This window comes from Lissotriton vulgaris, chromosome 3_1, assembly GCF_964263255.1.
Source record: "Lissotriton vulgaris chromosome 3_1, aLisVul1.2, whole genome shotgun sequence".
NCBI classification, from domain to species: domain Eukaryota; kingdom Metazoa; phylum Chordata; class Amphibia; order Caudata; family Salamandridae; genus Lissotriton; species Lissotriton vulgaris.
The window spans coordinates 516,661,325-516,681,449 of record NC_141689.1 but is presented as its reverse complement, the minus strand read 5'-3'; the positions used below and the strand labels follow the sequence as shown (position 1 = coordinate 516,681,449).

General features: G+C 45.6%; 1 protein-coding gene across 1 annotated transcript in view; it reads left to right on the top strand.

Moving 5' to 3' along the window:
• The window catches only part of ANKDD1B (ankyrin repeat and death domain containing 1B), a 602,007-nt gene that overhangs the window by 229,651 nt on the left and 352,231 nt on the right, over positions 1 to 20,125 (top strand). Inside the window, exon 5 of the mRNA XM_086960762.1 lies at positions 4,946 to 5,050. Coding sequence (XP_086816888.1) covers positions 4,946 to 5,050 — 105 coding nt within the window. The remainder of the gene's footprint in view (positions 1 to 4,945; positions 5,051 to 20,125) is intronic.

The window sequence follows — 20,125 nt, the reverse complement described above, 5'->3', positions numbered from 1 at the left end:
TTTAGTTCTATTCAGCAATGAGTTGAGATTATCGAGTGTGAGTGATGGGAAATTGGAGAGGGTCTTGGAGCGGTCTTTATTCCAGGCCTCTAGAATTGGTAATGCCTGGATAGAATTGGTCTCAAGGGATTTTTTCTGCGCTTCTAAGTTAATAGCTATCTCATCGATTTTGTTGTAGAAAAAAGATGAGATCTTATCACAAAGCTCCTGGGAGCCCTTCACAGGGTATGGAACTTGTAGTGTACAAAGGGAGTCCACTATCTTGAACAACTCCTTCGATGAGGTAAGAGAGGTAGTGAGTTCAGAGAAATATTCTTGCTTGGTTTTAATGACTGCGGCTTTATATTCACCCAACAATTGCTTATGGGCTTCTCTATCAGTAAAGTCCCATGATTTCCTCCATTTTCTCTCCTGTCTCCTGCAGCCTTGTCTCAGTAGCCTAAGAGGTTCCGTGAACCAGGGAGCCGTAGGCCTACATCTCGCTGAGTAGCCTCGTATGACAGGGGCTAGTGAATCTACTGCAGCAGAGATGGAATTGGCGATATGCTTTTTGAGAACTTGGCCAATCTAAATGAATATGTCTAAATCAGACATAAACCATATAATACAAAATGGAACCTGTAATTCAGCCCAATTTCCTGTTAAAGGTTTAGCCTTATGACCCTATAATTCTGACACCTGCATGCAGCATTTTCTTTCCAACACTTCAATACTTCTGAACCTAAAATTAATCATCCTTACCCATCTTATAAAACATAAACACCACATCTAGTTTAAGTAAGCTATGCCAACGATGGCTAGAACATTCTAGTCCAGCAAAGGAACACTTTTCCATAATTATTGAAGATATGGATTTTTCTGACTTTCCTCTAGGACCATACGCTAAAAGAAAAAAAGGATTATTTACCACAGGAATATACGCCATTTATAATAATTTAAACAAATATTCAGAGAAAGAAGCTGCAGAAAGAATTAGGCAAATAGATCAAGAAACTTGCAAACGGTTTTTAAAGTTATCAACAATGGAATTCACACACTTTCTAAGAGAGGAAACTCATTATACTAAATTTTTTCCTCAGCCTCCTCATGAAAGAAAACATAGGTTTGTTACAACACAGGCATGCTCAGTTCAGAGCAATTATGCAATTAAATCGGGCACTACAAACACCCAGATCAGGTTTCATGTTTTAGCAACTTTTCGATGAAAGTGCCATAAGTTAACCATATGAATTGACACTCACTCAAAAAGCAATGGCCAAGAATGAATATATAAACACACTATATTAAGTATAGAATAAGTTTAAAATGCACCTTTTACGGTTAGTGACATTCTACCAACTACCTGGTTAATACACTGTATCATTTTCTTGCCCAATCCATTGGCTGATGTGAAAATATGCACAATTCACAATTGTTCCATTCATGGAAATGTCCTTTTCCCACATCTGTTTGAATGAAAATAAAGAAGACCCTGTTTATAACATTACAGCAAATTGTAGGAATCCCCTTGGACACTACCTTCTGTGTGATGCCTTGTGTGTAGTACATTGATGCCAAAGTTAAGATGTGTTTTATCTGTTTTCCCCATTGCATCTATTCCCACACATCATGAACTCCTGAATAATGGTTTTCATTTATTTCTGAAAAATGTTACTTGCTGTGATTTGGAAGCCGCCCAACCATACCTGATAAACCTTTCAGAAACAATACAATGTTGTGGAAGAACCTTTTACCCGCCATCTCAAAATATCATTAGGAACATCCCTTTGCCTAGTATAAACATGAAATATATGCATTTTGACGATCTAAACAAGCTAGTGTCTGTTCTATCACAAAAAGAAGCCCCGTTGACTTTAGCGGTTGAAAAATATAATCTGCAGATAGTCAGAACCACTTCAGAAATTCAGTCTGTTAGACACGCAATACACAACCAGCCACGGCCGGCAGTGGGAGTTCCTGCAGGGCAGTGACGTCGGGAGGGGGAGGGGCAGGGTGGGAGGTAGTAATGTATGGATTACGGAGTTTTACAGGTAAGTAAACATTTAAATAAATAAAACGAATTTCGTTGCGCGCACTGCATCGCATTTGGGGAAAGCGTCAAGTCTTCCGACTAATGACATAGATGTAAAATCTGATGCCAAATTAGTCTGGGATAAGTGCCTACTCTTCAACATGTCAATTTCAGATCAGAACAAATACAGACATATAGTCGAATTGATGTAGTCTGAATTGACGTCCTTTTACCATATAGGTTCATAAGGAAGCATTTGGGATGCACACCTTGATGCACTTAATCTATTTCAGACATTCCTAAACTTAGGTCAGAAATTCCAATTTCTGATAAGATTCAGTATATAAGGGCTGCCACTTGACCATTTGTCAGGAGTGGTCCTTCACCCAGATTATCCCACACGATTATGCCAGAGATTTTCTCACCTACTGCCAGGACACTTTGTTGATGCTACATCTTGCCTGCAACCAATAAAGCTGAGTCCTGAAGGTGGACCGCTTCGTAGCATGAGTTTGCCCTTTGCAGGGAACACTGTCTTCACGCCTCTGCTGATAAAAATAGCCTTTGCTGTCAACATGGTAGGCATTGCATCTCTTCTCCCTAAAAACCATAGACTGAAGGTTGCTCTTCCTCCCATGCTCTCTTAGTGTAGCGCATAGAATTAGATGCTAGGGTGCTAGATTCTAGATGACATTTTAACCCTGTTAGAAATATTTGTTTTATTCTTGTTGTTTATAGCATGCCTTCTTGTTGTTTTTAAAATACTCTGTGTAGTTGTTTTAGATGTACTGAGAAACATGTTGTTCCTGTAATAATAAAAAAAATAATTTCTTAACGGTGTTCATTCTTCTTAGTGCAGTGGGTATGTGATATTGTGAATGACACAATAGGTTTGTTACTGTTACCACTGTGCCCATGATCCCTTCATTGGGATCGTTAGTAACCTATTGGGATCGTTAGTAACCCAAAAGCCATACCTTTATATAAATAACATATTGCGTAGTGTTCTGTGGGGCTACAATAACCAGTCAGTGACATTCATCGTCGGTGCATTGAACCAAGTTCACATGTGTCACCCGTGGGTGGGAAAACACACCTGGTAGAACTATACCTAAGTCGTAGTTTATGCAACACTGCAACAACCGGCTGAAATTGAGCACTGGGGTTAGCCAACAAAGTGGTTTGTTGTCTCTTTGAATGCTGCTAGTGCTCTCATATATCATTTGGGCACTTATTATCAAATTTCACTGTTAGCCGTGTGTCACTGTTACTGCTCCTCTCAATCCCAGCTCTCCTCCCTGAGGTGCCTTTTTAAGTATGAGGGAGTTGCCATGGAAGCGTCTGTAAATGCCATCACAGAGACAGGAGCATCATTACACAAAGGGACTCATGACATTGGCGGCCTCCCAAATGGTATCCATCCATGGTGTTTTTAAGCTCAGCTGATATGATGGGTGTGCCAATGATGGATGCATGGCTGGCAGGATGAGGGACACATCCAACCAACTTCTTATCTCATGGTGGCTACACGTCCACTCTTTATTGGGTGCTGCCACAATGGTGTTTCCAGGACATTGTGAGCTATATTCCTATTTATCAGGTTGACTAGTCTCTGCAAGGGAACTCATTCACCTTTTCCCTCTGATGGCAGCATGGAACCAGCGCAGATTGCTAGACTGGTTGTCATGCTGTTTGCAGACATGATGTTGCCCCTGCAGCCCTTTCACCTTCTTTGGTCATTCTTTGCAGGAGAAGCCATGCCCCACCCTCCTTTCACCCCATTTCACCACTCTGCACACCTTTTAATGCACTGTGTGCAGTAGCGTTGGTGCACAGCTTCTCATGTAGCACTTCAAAGTAAGACATGGCTGAGCCTCAAAGTAACTAAAGGGGGAATGTTTTTGTCTTGGCAGTTCATATCATGACAAGATCAAAGCATCTTTAAATACGGCGAGGATGTTCTTCAAAACACATTTTTGTGAAGCCAGATTTTCTCTGGTTTCATGTTGTACAGTAGAGCCAGGTAGCGGGCTCTATGCTTGCTCAGCGACCCTGCACTTAGGCCTGCAGTGCAAGGTTCGAGGCCCTTCTACAAGGCTGAAATCCTTACTGTTGAATTGACAAGATATACAGTGCATGGAAGTTAAACAACAACTTTTTTTAACAGATCAAAGCTCACAATAGATTGGGCACTTGTGCTATTATTTAATACATAAAATGATACAAATGAATGTCGGTGCTATAAACTTATTATGGCACATCATATCACACATCTGCCTTAAAGTGCTATATTTCACAGTTGCTACTATTATCCAGTTTTACTCACTGACCCTTAGGGTGTAAGGCTGTTCCGGACTGACCGAGGGCCCTACTCACACAGTTACACATGTAGATGTACTACTAGTAAATTTATTGTCCTGCTTTAGGTTGAGCTATTCACAAAATTTGAGTGTAAAACTACTTGAAAATGGAGACTAAGTTTACAAGTGTGAGATACTACAACCAAAAAGGAGCAGGTGTAAGTCAAGCACCACTGGTCTTCGCTAGTAGCTTGATCAGTGTTGCTCGTGACTACTCCTTTATTATTCTAAAAATATTAAATTAACATTGGTTTTATGAAGAATAAAATAAATAAAATCCCTCCTAAAAAAGATACTTTAATTATTATGAATGTGAAATTTAGAACTATTTAAATGTAATTTAATATTTTTTTAATAAAATGAATGTTATGTGACATTTTTATTCAATAAACGTTATTAAAATATGTTAAAATAAAAACTGTATTCTTTTTTGATATTTTTCAAAATTATGATTGTATTCTGAAGTATTTACAATAATTGAATTTAACATTCTTTGCTATGGAGTTTTATTTTAAGGCCATACCTCCATTACTTTAAATGAGCAAATCCCATCTTTGTTCGTGTTTCTCCTCAGGATGGAATGAACGCCTTACACTTCGCAGCCCAGAACAACAAGGATGACATCGTGAGGTATCTTGTTAAAGATCTGGAACTGCAACATTTAAACAAGCCGGATAAGGTAAGCTTCCAAACTCATTAAATGTAAAGATGTTTCATAAATGAGTAGCAGTGATTTTGCCTCAAAAGTATCTTTTTAGCGGAGAGGATGTAGACTGCTGAATTTGGTGCTGGAAACCAAGGTTCGAGCCTCGGGGTCCCGTCCATATCCTGTGATTCTGGGCAAATCACTTAATCTCCCAGTGCCTGATTGTGTCCTTGTGTAACGTAACTGGTGCTCATGTAAAGCGCTCCAATACCTTCGGGTCGAGTTCGCGCTATATAAATCTGCATTAAAAAAAAGTCTGTGAGAACATTAGTTTCGACAAAGAGCTGCTGCATCTACAAACTGCTGTTCACTGAAGCATTTGCGACTTTTCATCCATTCACTGCACCTGCAAAGCAGTGTTTAGAATGAGCTTGAATGAAGCTCTTAAAAAGGACAGCCAGCCAAGACTCTGACAGGAGGGCTGTATTATCGGTCAGTGAGTCCTTCGAGCTAGAAAGATCATGTTGTCCTGTTTGTAGCCTCCTGCAGGAGGACCCTTAGAAGGTGTTCTTGTGATACTGATGTACTGTTGTAAATGATTTCATGGGAGTACTTACAATCCAATACACCTGTATATGTGTAAAACAACACTAGGCCTACAGGCGCGGCTGAACCACATTGGATATAGGAAAGAAATGCACACTACCTTCATACAAAACAGCATAAGCAACTCACTGATAAATAGTTATAAAACATTAAAAAAGCAGTAAGGGGTCAAAGGCCGGTGGGGAAGAGTGAACACCCATACACCATCATCCATAGGCACACAAGGGTAACCTTGTGTCCACTACAGGATCAGTTGGCATTCAACCAAATGGCCACTGATTTGACCACAAAGTTTGGCAGGAGCCAGTCATTCCACAGGGCATTTCCTTCAGGAGTGCCAAGGCTCATGACAACCAGCTGCCAGAAAAATCACTCTTCGGTTGTGTATTTGAAACAAACAACCTCTTCCCAACCATGCTGTTGCTGGGTCCTTTCTTCTCTGGCGGGGGAGGACACAAGATGCAGGGGGGATTGGTAACCCCGCTTTCTTTACAGTCTATCTACGCCCTTTTCAGAGTCCAAGTTTTACTCTTTCTTGACCTCTGGCTGACCTTCTAAAACCGGCTTGGTCCAGACGAGTGGAGCACAAAAGGACAGATATCCTTGCCCAGTCCAGTGTTTGGCTTTGATAAGAACCAAGCATATGCACTTGTTTTTTACAAAGATGTCTGCATGGAGGAGGAAATAAAGGGAGCAGGACAGGGGTAGATCAAGGGGTAGGGAGACGGCAGCTCTAGCATTAGCAATCTGAAACGCCGCACAGTCTTAGAAGCTGAATACAGAGAGGGTGGATCATGTCCAAGGACCTCTCCTCTCATGGAGCCAAGCAGTACTCATGGACCCAAGCAGTACTCATGGACCCAAGCAGTACTCATGGACCCAAGCAGTATTCATGAACCCATGCAGTCCTCATAGAGCCAAGCAGTACTAATGGACCAAAGCAGTACTCATAGAGCCAAGCAGTACTCATAGACCCAAGCAGTACTCATGGACCCAAGCAGTACTCATGGACCCAAGCAGTACTCATAGAGCCAAGCAGTACTCATGGACCCAAGCAGTACTCATGGACCCATTCAGTACTCATGGAGCCAAGCAGTACTCATGGAGCCAAGCAGTACTCATGGAGCCAAGCAGTACCCATGCACCCATGCAGTACTCATGAACCCAAGCAGTACCCATGAACCCAAGCAGTACTCATGTACCCAAGCAGTACTCATAAACCCATGCAGTACTCATGGACCAAAGCAGTACTCATGGACCCAAGCAGTACTCATAAACCCATGCAGTACTCATGGACCCAAGCAGTACTCATGGGCACAAGCAGTACTCATAGTGCCAAGCAGTACTCATGGACCCAAGCAGTACTCATGCACCCAAGCAGCACCCATGAACCCAAGCAGTACTCATGGACCCAAGCAGTACTCATGAACCCATGCAGTACTCATGGACCCAAGGAGTACACATAGAGCCCAGCAGTACTCATAGAGCCAAGCAGTACTCATGGACCCAACCAGTACTCATGGACCCAAGCAGTACTCATGGACCCAAGCAGTACTCATGGACCCAAGCAGTACTCATAGAGCCAAGCAGTACTCATGGACCCAAGCAGTACTCATGGAGCCAAGCAGTACTCATGGAGCCAAGCAGTACCCATGCACCCATGCAGTACTCATGAACCGAAGCAGTACACATGAACCCAAGCAGTACTCATGGACCCAAGCAGAACTCATAAACCCATGCAGTACTCATGGACCAAAGCATTATTGTCCTTGAGCAATGCTGCAAGGAAAACGGCCTGTACCCCATGACTATTATTCAGTGCCACCAACTGTTTATCTTGTTGTGGCCTGGTATTGTGTATAGAGCCACTTTGCTGGAGCTTTATCACCCAGTAGAGTTGTCACTCTGTTGGTGAGCAACAAATACAGCTTGTAGAGCACGAGTTAGTGGACTTGTGATATGGCTCTTGCATAAGAACACGTTCCAAGTTGGCCAGGGTCAGAATGAGAGCACAAGGAGCAGAATGTCTCATGAACACTCCTTCTAGGACATTTGAAGTTAAAGCCATGCAGAGAAGAACCTTAACCACAATTTCTAAATAATGCTTTGCTATTCGTCAAACCGCACAGTTTGCCTCAATCTTTGTGTGCGCTCACCGTCAAATGCATGATATTCACCATAGCCTCCTACCGACACAGTACCTTGATGCTAGCATCATCAATGACTCTGATGTGTTTGGTTCCCCATGCTGTCTTGGTGTCAGCATATTCTTGAAATGTAACTTGTTTTCAAAGTACACTTCTCGCACCTTCATTTTCCTGAAGGTGGCAAAGCACCGGTTATTTTTATGCTAAGCGGGGCCTTGAAGGGGCGGCGCCTCATGCCGAGAGCTACCTCAAAGGCACTCTGACCCTAAGCAAGCCCCCAAACCCACCTACTCTCAAAGCAACAGAAATAACGCTGATGTCCTGGGGTGTTTTCACTCCTCTTAATGGACATCGGCTGCTTACGCCTCTGAAAACTAGATGAAAATCCCAGTGGTTTTCAGCTCGTTTATCCTGCCACTGAGTGATTTCGGCTCCTCACCGAGTGACCATGTGAAGAGAGCTGGAATTGTGTGACATACGCTGGCACCATGTTAGTTAGCAGGTATGAGACGTGTGGGTGGGAAAGCACAATGGAGGATGCGGGGGGAGAAGCCGCAAAGGGGATAGAAACAACATAAGAAGCACACAGTAAGCCTTCTCAGTGTCTAGGGATAATGTGGCTCTCGGCTCCTGCTCGTCGTTAAGTATGTCTAACCACACGTGGATTAGTCAGAGCTTAAGTCGTGTCCGCATCTAGGAATAAGCACCGTTTGGTCTGGATGCACTTTTTGTTATTTTTCTATCACAATTTACAGCACCTTTCCTTCACTGAAAAGCATGAGCGCTAGTTCTTTTTCATTATAGTATATAATCAATTTTTTGGAATAACATTTCTTTTTGCTATGAAAATTTTTGTCTCTGACCCTGTGTACATTAATTGTCCATTAAAAGATTTGCATACCCATTTTTGTTTCCCGACTGGTGATACTCTAAAAGAGATATATTTCCTTGTGAAACGTTGTTTATATAAATACTTCCAAATATAGTTTGCCACTACTCCCCTTTTTATTCACAACCTAATCCATTCCCATTCCACATCAAAGTGGTTAATGATTCAAGTGTTTGAGGGATCATGTGTGTGGAGTTTCATGTATTGGCCATGGTGTGTAGCTATGGTACTGTAGGTCTACCTACTCCCTGCCTCTGATCAATCATGATCTTCTGTAATTTGTGCTGTGCCTTGTTACTAACATCTTGAACGTATACCGCCATGTGTACCCCCTACCCAACACTTCCCTGGCATGGGCTCTGAACTGCCGAACCTCACCCTCCCTCATAAGGTCAACAATGGGGCTTGTTTACAGGTACCTCACCCTCTTATATACCCTCCACCATCAATCAATATCATACATGCACCGATAATGTAGATTCTGAACTTTTGCTGGTCAGTCATTTGTGTTTGAGGTGTCTTCCAGGGTCTTTCCTAGCTTCTGTTTAGATTGGTCCTCACTTCCGCCTGAGTCAGAGGAAAACATCTCAGTTTCTGCCCTACTAAATTTTGTGTCCCTTCTTGCCTGGAGATTTTCTGAAGGCTTCTCCAGCAATGATTCTGAGACTGCCTTGGGGTCTCCCCTTTCTCCCCTGCTGGGAGCTTTCCCAGTGAGTGGTTCCCAGACTCAGCCCCTCATGAGGGTCTTTCCTCCACCCATTCTCACACTCAGTCTGGATGGTCAAAATAGAATGTTTTACTTTGGAAGAGCTCCCATAACTTATCACGGTAGAGCAGAATGTACTTCAGTCTAAGGTGTGCAGATTCTGTTTTCCCTGTTCAAATGATTTTGTTTGTTTCTGGACCAGTGTTGTGTAGTCCGGAAAGATTAGAATGGAACTGGATTCGTATTTTACTTCCTCTATACTTCTGACCATTCAGCTCACCAGATCCCTAACTCTAAAATAAAAACAAACAAGCCATAACTGGCCTAGGGGGTGCCCATGGTGGGGGCTCATTGCTAGGGTCTGGTTCTGTCGCTCTGTAAGGAAGCAATTTGAAAGATGATTATGTGACAAAAAGGTGCACAGCCGGACTTCCAAAAACTGCTCCAGTCTGGAACCCTTTGCTTCCTCTGGGAATCCAACAAAGCAAAGATTGTTGCATCGACAGTGGCCCTCCACTCGGGCCACTAGTCCTTTGGTTTGGCGCTTATTCTCTGAACCTTCTGGTTTATTTCCTTGACGGAACCCTTCAAAGCTCCCATGCTGGATTCTCCTTCTGTTAGTGGCTTTACTAAGATCTTGCCTTAAAAGTGCCACTTCCACTCCCAGCTCTCAATTTTTTGTTTCTAGGTCCCAACGAGAGGAGTCAATCATCCGCAGGATCGTATCTGTGTTGGGGTAGGGCTCATCTGTTTCTCCTTCACTTTGTGTCAAATCCGGGCTGCCCATTTTTCCCCCTGTTGAGGGTTGTGGCAGCAATATGATGAACTTGACATTCTCCCTCGCTTGGGTGGGACTTTATCCATCCCCTTCACGCCATGTTGCATGAAGGTTTGGTTTAGGATACGTCCAACTATAGTTGGCCTGCCAGACCCCCGCCCGTGTCCCACTGTGTGGGCGGCATGAGCAGCCAGGCAATAGTGTGTGCCTGCCCTATTAAAAGACTTCTAGGTGTCCCTTGATGTTCGGGGGACCTTATTCCTTCTTGTGGTCTGAATATTAGGTCCTTATCTGTCCCCAAGCAAAGGGTTGTGTTGTTCTTGCCTCAAATTTGAGTAACTTAAGCCAGAATAGGCAGTCTGGCTGATGTGTTGTGTCAGGGTGTGAGAGCCCGGTGTGCAACGACCCCCCCCAACGGTCTGGTGGGGACCCGGACTTCCCGCCTCCCACGTGTTAGACCATGGAACTCCTCAGATCCCGAGCCGTTATTTCCCTCCTCCTCCCATTGGGGTTGCTAAGGACTCGGGCATAGTCTCCTAATCCAGTGTGGGCCCGCAGCTCCGCAGCATCCAGGCCCTCGCTGTCTCTGCTGATGGCAGGGAGAGATGGAGAGAGACCAGCAGGTGTTTCCTTGCCTGTCTTTCATCTCAGGTGCGGCCCAAATCACCCTCTGGAAATGGGCCCCAGACCTGCACCCCCTCCCCCTGTATCCGGGAGTCAGGCGTCCATGACATGGCCAGCGCCTCTTCTCCCCCCTCCGAGAGTCAGAAGGGATGAGACAATGCCTTCCACTCACCAGTCACAGGGAATCTTTTCACTCTGTGGCATGGCACAGGTCCACTTGGCCACCATCTTGATTATTCAGCTACATCAAGATAGTCTCATCTTTGGCGGGTTAATCACCTCGCTCGCCCTGATGGCAGCTCCCCCACAGGCCTTGCAGCTCTATGCCTTGTAGAGCATGTCGTCTGGGCTGAGATTGCCTATCCGCACCAGGATTATTTAGGATATTCAGTGCAGGATTTGGGAGAGCTACGAGATGGTGGCTGCCATCGAGCTCGTCCAGACCACACTCTTGCTGCTTATTTTCGTACCATGGTGACTTCTCTCACTTTGCAGTCAGAGAAAGTAAAGCAAAGTGAATTATGTGAGAATCTTGCTGGGGTACAGAGAGTGTGAAAGGAAACGCTGTAGGATGCCATATTTTGTAACACAACCAAATTTAAATACCCCTAAATGAAAACGCACTTTTTTTTTTAATTCTCTTGGAAACAAAGATGTAGATTGTAATAGGACCAAAATAAATCAAGACACTTTACATGGAGATTCATAAATGATAAATATTCACAAAACACGATTTCCACACATTATCATGCGTGCAATGTAGTTTTATCAGTAAAACTGTATGTGCATATTTAGTGGCCATTTCAAAGGAAAATGTGCTGTTTGTAAATGACAGTGCCTTACTACATGATCCTTTAGTTACAGCAAAAAGTCACCCAGCTCATGTCTATTAAAGGTAGGTTGGTCACAAAAGTTTGTTGTTCTGAAAAGGGAGTCGTATTTCTTAAAAGTTTGGAAAGCACCGCATAACAGCCATCATGTAGATAGGTCTGTGAATAGATACAGAGTCCTTAATAGGAAGCACATGGCCCCATCGCATGGCCGCAACTTGGACATCAGACTGAAGACGGAAAGTGCAAACAAAATATCTATGAAAGGCAACAGGCCTTCTTCATCTCGGTAGCCATTATGATTGCCCCAGCCCGGCTCCAATTTGGGAAAGAGGTGAAGATCACAACGAAGTAGCAGTCCACTTCCACTCTCAGAATCCGCTACCCAGTGATGCTGGAACAATTTTCGTCGTGCGGGCGCTACCATTAGTGTTTTATCAGTGCACTCTCCGGTATTCTGAAAATCCAAGAATCACACAAAGAACAAGTGTCACAAATGAGCCACACCCATTCAGAAAGAGAGCGGTAAGCATGTAATGTGCAGCTGGTCTTTCATTTTGGAGTTCTCTATCAAAAATGTCTTGTTAAAGCTTGGTGTGGTAGCACACTGTCATTTACAGACATCACATTTTTCATTGAAATGAGCACTACATTTCCACATTTTATTGATAAAACTATATAGCGTTAAAAATGTATGTATAGAAATTGTGTGTCAGTGTCGGTTTATTATTTGTGCTTCACCAAATAGAGTGTCTTGATTTGTTTAGATCCGTTTAACATCTGTCTTTCAGCAGAATTACATAAACGACCTCCATTTGTGCTTTCCAAACTGCTTACTTATTTTGAAATATGTGTATCTATTTTTAAAAAAAACATAAGCAGCAGTTTGTCCGAAGATTAGCCAGACATTTAACCTCGGTCTTTGAACGCATAGCAAACGTAACAAGATCAAAATAAAGTTTTAAGTCTTCTTTAATGCTCATTCACCTTCGGAACTACTGCATGGTTATTTTGGGGGTGCTGCAGCACCTCCCACACCCCTGCTTCCAGCGCCTATGCTACTACCCTTCTAGTCCCTCATTGACTGTTTCTCTACTTATGTACCCCTTTCAGGTAGGTTAATGCTAAACAATACCACATACTTTTATTTGTTTATAATGCACTTCAAGTTCAAGGGGTCCACCTTCTAGGCACGGCATGCACATACATCCCTACTTACATACATACATACAGATACTTTCATAGTTGTTCTGTGGGACAAGAGTTGTAAAACTAGCTCTTGTCCATAGACAGATCCAACTACGATAACCTTGAAGAATCCGCTCATGCGCCTCATACAATACAACATTCTGTCTGAGTCTCTAGCTGTGTGTGCCTCCCAAGAGGTGAAGCTTTGGAACCTGGTAGGTCTGCACTGCTCACCTAGGTCGGTAATTGTAGCACTGAACAATCCATTATGGAACACAAAACATTTTAGATGGATTTCTGCAAGCTGCATGTTCTAGAAAGATATAACACAACAGATGGGGGATTCTTTTCTGTTGACTGTTTACATCTTTATGAACAGTAATTTAGCTCATTTTGACCCTCACACGAATTATAATAAGCAGGTTTGATCTTGGAAACCGGGCAATGGTTACGATGTTTATTTATTTATTTTTGGCCCTCATATACCATAAACGGATCACTGACATAATATCGAGAGACATAATATCGACCACCAAAAATATCGGCGACAAAATATCGACAGACAGAATATCGACTTTGTATCTATAAACAGGTAAGTACAAAAATATTGAGTTAAAAATATCGTTTACAATATTAAAAATTATTTACTACAATATACTTAATAATACTTAAATTACCTTATAATAATTAAATAATTAATTAAAGTTAGGTGGGCTTCGGAGCTGCTTTGGCCCGCGTAGACCGGTTGGGCGCGCTGTTTGGGACCCCACCCCTTCTTTTGTGTGACACTGATGGACACTGCTCCTGGTCTGGGTGCTCTGAGCTCGACGACGCCAGCTTGGTCTATTTTAACTGCTGTGGTGAGCCCCGGTGGGGTGCTGAGGTCGGGCGCCTGGCGCACTTGGATGGCTGCCAGTGGCGCTGCTTACTTTCCTGGGTTCTTCTCCTTAGGCCTGTCCGGTCGGTACCGGCTCCCGCATATATCGAGCTGGTGCCGGGGGGGGGGTCTGAACAATCTTGGAGCCGCCACATCTCAGGCCGAGCTCAGACCTAGGTGCATTACCCCAGGGATGTCGGCCTGACTGATCGCGGTCTTGGTGAGACGTGGATTTGGACGGCGGAAGGCTCGCAGCATTGGTTGAACAGTGGTTTAGGACATAATTCTCAATCACGGAAACCCCGAGGCCTTGGGAATTTTTTCACAGTGGAAAGGGTGCACAGAGTGCCGGGAGGGAGACCGCGTCCTGGGGCGCCACCCCGGCCGATGATTGGTGCTTAACTTCAGGGACCGAGACGCTATCCTGCAGGCCTCCAGGACTGGGGGTCCTCTGAGGTATGAGAACTCTGCCCTCAGTTTTTTCCCTGACTTTACACAGGCAGTACAAAAACAATGGCAAACTTTTATGGGTGTCAAAAGAAGACTTCGGGACAAAGGGCTTAAGTATGCCATGATGTATCCTGCCAAGTTAAGAGTCGAGCACATGGGCAAGGCGTTCTTCTTTGACAAGCCTGAGGTTGCTGCGGACTGGTTGGAGACTATCTTCCCCTGTGACGAGCGACGGCCTCGGAGTGGATATGAAGACGAAGGCGCTCAAGAGCAAGAATAAGGACGAATATTGATGCAGGTGGGGTTGGTCCGGGTTGAGGGGGGGACTATGCTGGGGAGGGTGTAGAAGCCAGTCGATTGTTGAAACTGCTAAGATAGGTCTGGTGGTTTTGCTGGGGCATAGGCGGGGAATAGGGGGTCGTACTCCTCCTCACAGTTACTTTTCGATAGTTCAGTAGTTAGAATATGGGGCGACAGGCACTCTGCGAGTTGGGGGCAGAGGAACACCGTGAGCAGGGGTGCAGGGTGGAGGGTGGTGCATGGGGTCTGATTGGGGGGTGTATATGGGGATTTTTTGGTATTGTTTGTTGTGTTTTTTCAAGGCATTGAATTGGAAAGTGTTCAGTGGTTGGGGGGTGATTGCTCCATCTGTGTTTTTGATGATGGGGGATAGGGAACTGAAGGTATTGAGTTGCAATGTCAATGGGTTGGGTGATAAAATTAAGCGTAGTTTGGTTCTTCAATATCTTAAACGGTATGCTCCTGATGTGGTTTTGTTGCAGGAAACCAACTTGCTCAGTAATACATGTAAAGCGATGCATTGAATGGGTTACAGGTTGATGGCGCATGCCGGTTTTACTACTAGCTCTAGGGTAGTGGGTATTCTGACTCGTAGAGCCCTCCCATTGGTGGTAGACTCTGTTTTTGAGGATGATAGGGGCAGGTATGTGGGTGTGACGGGTCGATGGGAGGGGCAGGTGTTGTCACTGTTGTCCGTGTATGTTCCTCCTGGCATGCAAGCTTTAACTTTTGTCGATTTGGGGAAGGCTCTGCTCGATCTCCCGAGTGGACTGATAGTTTTGGGGGGGGATTTTAACGCGGTTGTCTCCGGAGTTCTTGATAGGTATCCCCCGAGGGATGTGGGACGCGCTCATTGCTGGTTACCCGACTTCCTTGAGACCATTGGGCTGATTGATGGCTGTAGACTGCTCCGTCCGGATCAGAAGCAGTACACCTTTCACTCGGGTGCTCATGGTAGCATGTCAAGCTTAGATTACTGTCTTGTCCCGGCCGTTTACGCGCCTTACGTGTTGGAAGCTATGCACCTCGCTAGGGGGATATCCGATAGAACCCAGAGAGTCTGCCTCCCCCCGTTCCGGTCAGCAGCCACCGAAGTCATCTGCGGCGTCCCACAAGGATCCTCTCTCAGCCCCACCCTCTTCAACGTCTACATGAGCCCCCTCGCAGCCATCGCACGCAAACACAACCTCAACATCATCTCCTACGCCGACGACACATAGTTGATACTCTCCCTCACCAACGACCCTGCCACCGCAAGAGCCAGCCTCCAGGAGGGGTTGAAGGACATTGCGGAATGGATGAAGCTCAGCCGTCTGAAGCTGAACTCAGACAAGACGGAAGTCCTCATCCTCGGACCATCGCCCTCCGCCTGGGACGACTCCTGGTGGCCTCCTGCCCTGGGCACCGCCCCCAAATCCACATACCACGCACGCAAACTGGGCTTCATCTTAGACTCCTTCCTCACGATGACCAAGCAAGTCAACGCCGTCTCTTCGTCTTGTTTCAACACCCTACGCATGCTCTGAAAAATCTTCCGATGGATCCCCACCGCAACTAGGAAGACGGTCACCCAGGCCCTCGTCACCAGCCGACTGGACTACGGAAACACCCTCTACGCCGGAACCACAGCCAAGCTCCAGAAAAGACTACAGCGCATTCAGAACGCCTCAGCGAAACTCATCTTGGACATCCCCCGCCACGGCCACATCCACATCTCTGCCCATCTGAAGAATCTACACTGGCTCCCAGTCAGCAAGAGAATCACATTCCGACTCCTCACCCACGCACACAAGGCTCTCCACGACGCGGGCCCCATGTACCTCAACAACTGCATCGCATTCTACACACCCACACGTCAGCTCCGCTCCGCCAGCCTCGCCCTTGCCACCGTCCCGGGTATTCGCAGAGCCAACGCCGGAGGAAGATCCTTCTCCTACCAGACAGCCAAGACATGGAACTCCCTCCCCACCCACCTCCGGCTGACACAGGACCATCTCACCTTCAGGAAGCAACTCAAGACCTGGCTGTTCGAGCAGTAGCGCCCCCCTCACCGCCTTGAGACCCTAACGGGTGAGTAGCGCGCTCTACAAATTCCTTGATTGATTGATTGATCACTCCCCGCTTTGGTTCCGTTTCGGTGTGGCCTTTTGCCCTGAGGGTAGAGTGGCCCCCATAAATCCTTCGCACTTGCGTAATCCCAAAATTAGAGGGGAGATGACTAAGACGTTGGATCTCTATTTCCTTGAAAACGAGGGGTCAGTGCCCTCATCGGTTACTCTTTGGGAGGCTTTTAAGACTGTGCTTCGGGGTCAGGCTCTTTCGCTGATAGCAGGGGGTAAAAAAAACGGAATAAAGAAACTGTTGAGGTGAAGGCTGCGATTGTGGGCCTGGAGGGGGAGCTGGAACGGGAGGTAACTTGTGCTAAGCAGCATGTCCTTAGTCTCAAACAGCATGAATACAGGGCGCTGGTTACTAACAGCGCTAAAGCTCAGAGTTGAGAGCAGCAGGGTCGGCTGTATGATATCGGTGATAAAGCTGGGAAGCTTATTGCTTGGCTGGACAAGAAGGATATGCAAATCGGGTTGTCCCGGAGCTTGTGACAGAGGATGGGCGCCATCTCACTGATCCCCAAGCTATAGTGGATAGTTTTGCTCAGTATTTTCGCACTGTGTATGCGTCGGGTTCGGATCTCCCGGTGAAGTACTCCCAGTTGATGTTGCGCGACTTGCGGCTTCCGTGCTTGTCTAGGGAGGACCGGGATTTTATGGATAGTGACCTCACGGTGGATGAGGTAGCTTGGGCGATACGCTCTTTAAACTCTGGTAAGGCGTTGGGGCCTAATGGGATCCCAATCGAGCTCTACAAACTTCGACCCGATAGGGTTGCTCCCTACCTGCGGCGCATGTTCATCGAGGCTCGGGAGGGGGGGTGCTGCCTTATGATCATAGGGTAGCTTCTATTGTGGTAATTCATAATGAGGGAAAACCAAAATCCCGTTGTGATTCCTATAGGCCTATTTCGTTATTAAATGCGGAACCCAAGATCCTTGCTAAGATCCTCTCTATTAGATTGATTACGGTAATCAGTGAATTGATACACCCCGATCAATCGGGTTTTATCCCCCATAGGAATACAGCCCTCAATCTGCGTCAGTTGCATGGGGTGCTCGCCAGGGCTCACACCCTGATGGAACCCACTGTAATTCTATCGCTCGATCCAACAATGGCCTTTGATACAATAAAGTGGCCTTACCTGTGGGCTGTCCTTGCTAAATTTGGGTTTGGCCCTGAATTCATCCGCTGGGTCCGCTTCTTATATACTGAACCCCTTGCCCAAGTAGTCGTGAATAACGGGGTCTCGTTGCCATTTGGCCTTGGACAAGGCACCTGGCAGGGTTGCCCTCTCTCTCCCCTTCTATTTTTACTGGCTATGGAACCGTTGGCCGTCTGGATCCTCTGGGAACCCTCGGTTCGGGGTCTCCGGTGGTCACCGCAATGGGAGGATAGGATCTCGTTGTATGCAGACGATATATGATTTGAAGGTTTGGTTGGGGATGCACGTAGTAAGAAAAGAGTACAAAAGAAGCAGTATTTGTATGCAAAAAAGTGACTTGTTTATTCCAAAATTATTTGTTTTTCAAAAGATTCCACATTTATCAATATACATCAGCCAACGCGTTTCTCTCCCTCACTGGGAGCTTCCTCAGGGCAAATAGATTTGTGATGAACCTTCAAATTTGAAGCACTTGTAGTGAATTTGGAAGTCCAAGCGGACGCGTTATTCATTGCCTAGAATTGGGTAGATGTCAACCAGCCGGGGTCTTTGGCTCAGTGATTTGCTATTGTCTTGTAGACCGTGCAAAGTTATTTGTATCCTCTTAGGCAGTAATTTATCAGTTCTTTTTATTTTTATTCAGGGTCAGTCTCCTATTATTGACTGACAGCAAAGTTTATGCAAGTTGGATCAATTCTAGGTTACAAGGGATCCAAAAGGATGCCGCCTCGTAATCCTTCTTATCTGTGCGTAGGGTGTCGCCAAACCGGTCCCATATATACGAATTCTCCGGGCGGCGTGCCGTCTGGTAACGTCTGGGTCCCGCGGGACCCAGACGTTACCAGACGGCACGCCGCCCGGAGGATCCTCTGATGCTTAAACTCGGTTCGTATATATGGGACCGGTTTGGCGACACCCTACGCACAGATAAGAAGGATTACGAGGCGGCATCCTTTTGGATCCCTTGTAACCTAGAATTGATCCAACTTGCATAAACTTTGCTGTCAGTCAATAATAGGAGACTGACCCTGAATAAAAATAAAAAGAACTGATAAATTACTGCCTAAGAGGATACAAACAACTTTGCACGGTCTACAAGGCAATAGAAAATCACTGAGCCAAAGACCACGGCTGGTTGACATCTACCCAATTCTAGGCAATGAATAACGCGTCCGCTTAGACTTCCAAATTCACTACAAGTTCTTCAAATTTGAAGGCTCATCACAAATCCATTTGCCCTGAGGAAGCTCCCAGTGAGGGAGAGAAACGCATTGGCTGATGCATATTGATAAATGTGGAATCTTTTGAAAAACAAAAATTTTTGGAATAAAAAAGTCACTTTTTTGCATACAAATACTGCTTCTTTTGGACTCTTTGCTTACTACGTGCACCCCCAACCAAACTTTCAAATACCTAAGTGAACTGAAGCTCTGTTGTGTCACTCAGCAGCTGACGCAGGGGTTGCGTGCACGAAACTCTCTCACTTATCTGTTGAACTGGGACTAAGGTGCGGCATCTGAACGCCCGCTGCTGTTCTGTTGCAGACGATATATTACTTTATTTGGCCTCCCCTAGGAGATCCCTCGACGCGGTCTGCGACGTGTTGTCCTCCTTCGGAAGAAACTCGGGGCTTTCTATAAATTGGAGTAAATCGCTGTTATTCGTTCTTAGTGGGGACGCTCCGCTTCTCCAGCACAACTGCCCGATCCAAATAGCTACGGATGGGTTTAAGTATTTGGGGATATTTATTTCCTTGGATCCTGCGATCCGATATGCTAGGAATCTGCTCCCCCCTTGGTTTGACTGCGAAGCGATGTGGCCGGTTGGAAGAAACTTCCTCTTTCCCTGCTTGGGCGAGCGACTCTCTTTAAAATTATGTCTTTGCCCCGCTTTCTTTATGCCCTACAAAATACGTTAGACGTTGTGCCAGCGAGTTACTTTCGAGAGGTTGAGGGATTACAACGTAGTCTGTTGTGGGATGGTAGACCCCGGATAGCGTTGGCTAAACTGACACTTCCATGGTATGACGGCGGAATTGCACTCCCTGATATCAGGAGATACTATTGGGCCTCACAGTCAGCCGCTATTAACCTTCGCACTTATGGCTCCCCTACTGATCCTGGATATGCAATGGATAGATGGCTTCTTCCTGGAGGCTCCTATAGTCGTGCACTGTACGCTAGGTCAGCTGGGAGTGGTTTGATGGGACCAACAAAGCATGCGGTACAGATTTGGCATGATGCTGCCAGCTCTTTGGGATGGAGAGACTGCTTGACGAAGGCTACCCCGCTTTTTGACTCCGAAAGGTTGGACAAGCTTTGGAATACAAAGGGCTTTGACGAGTGGGATTTGATTGGAATCTCTACTATCGGTGCGGTATTGGTTAAGGGGAGGATTAAGATGTTTGAGGAATTGCAGACTGAATATAGTTTGGGGAAAA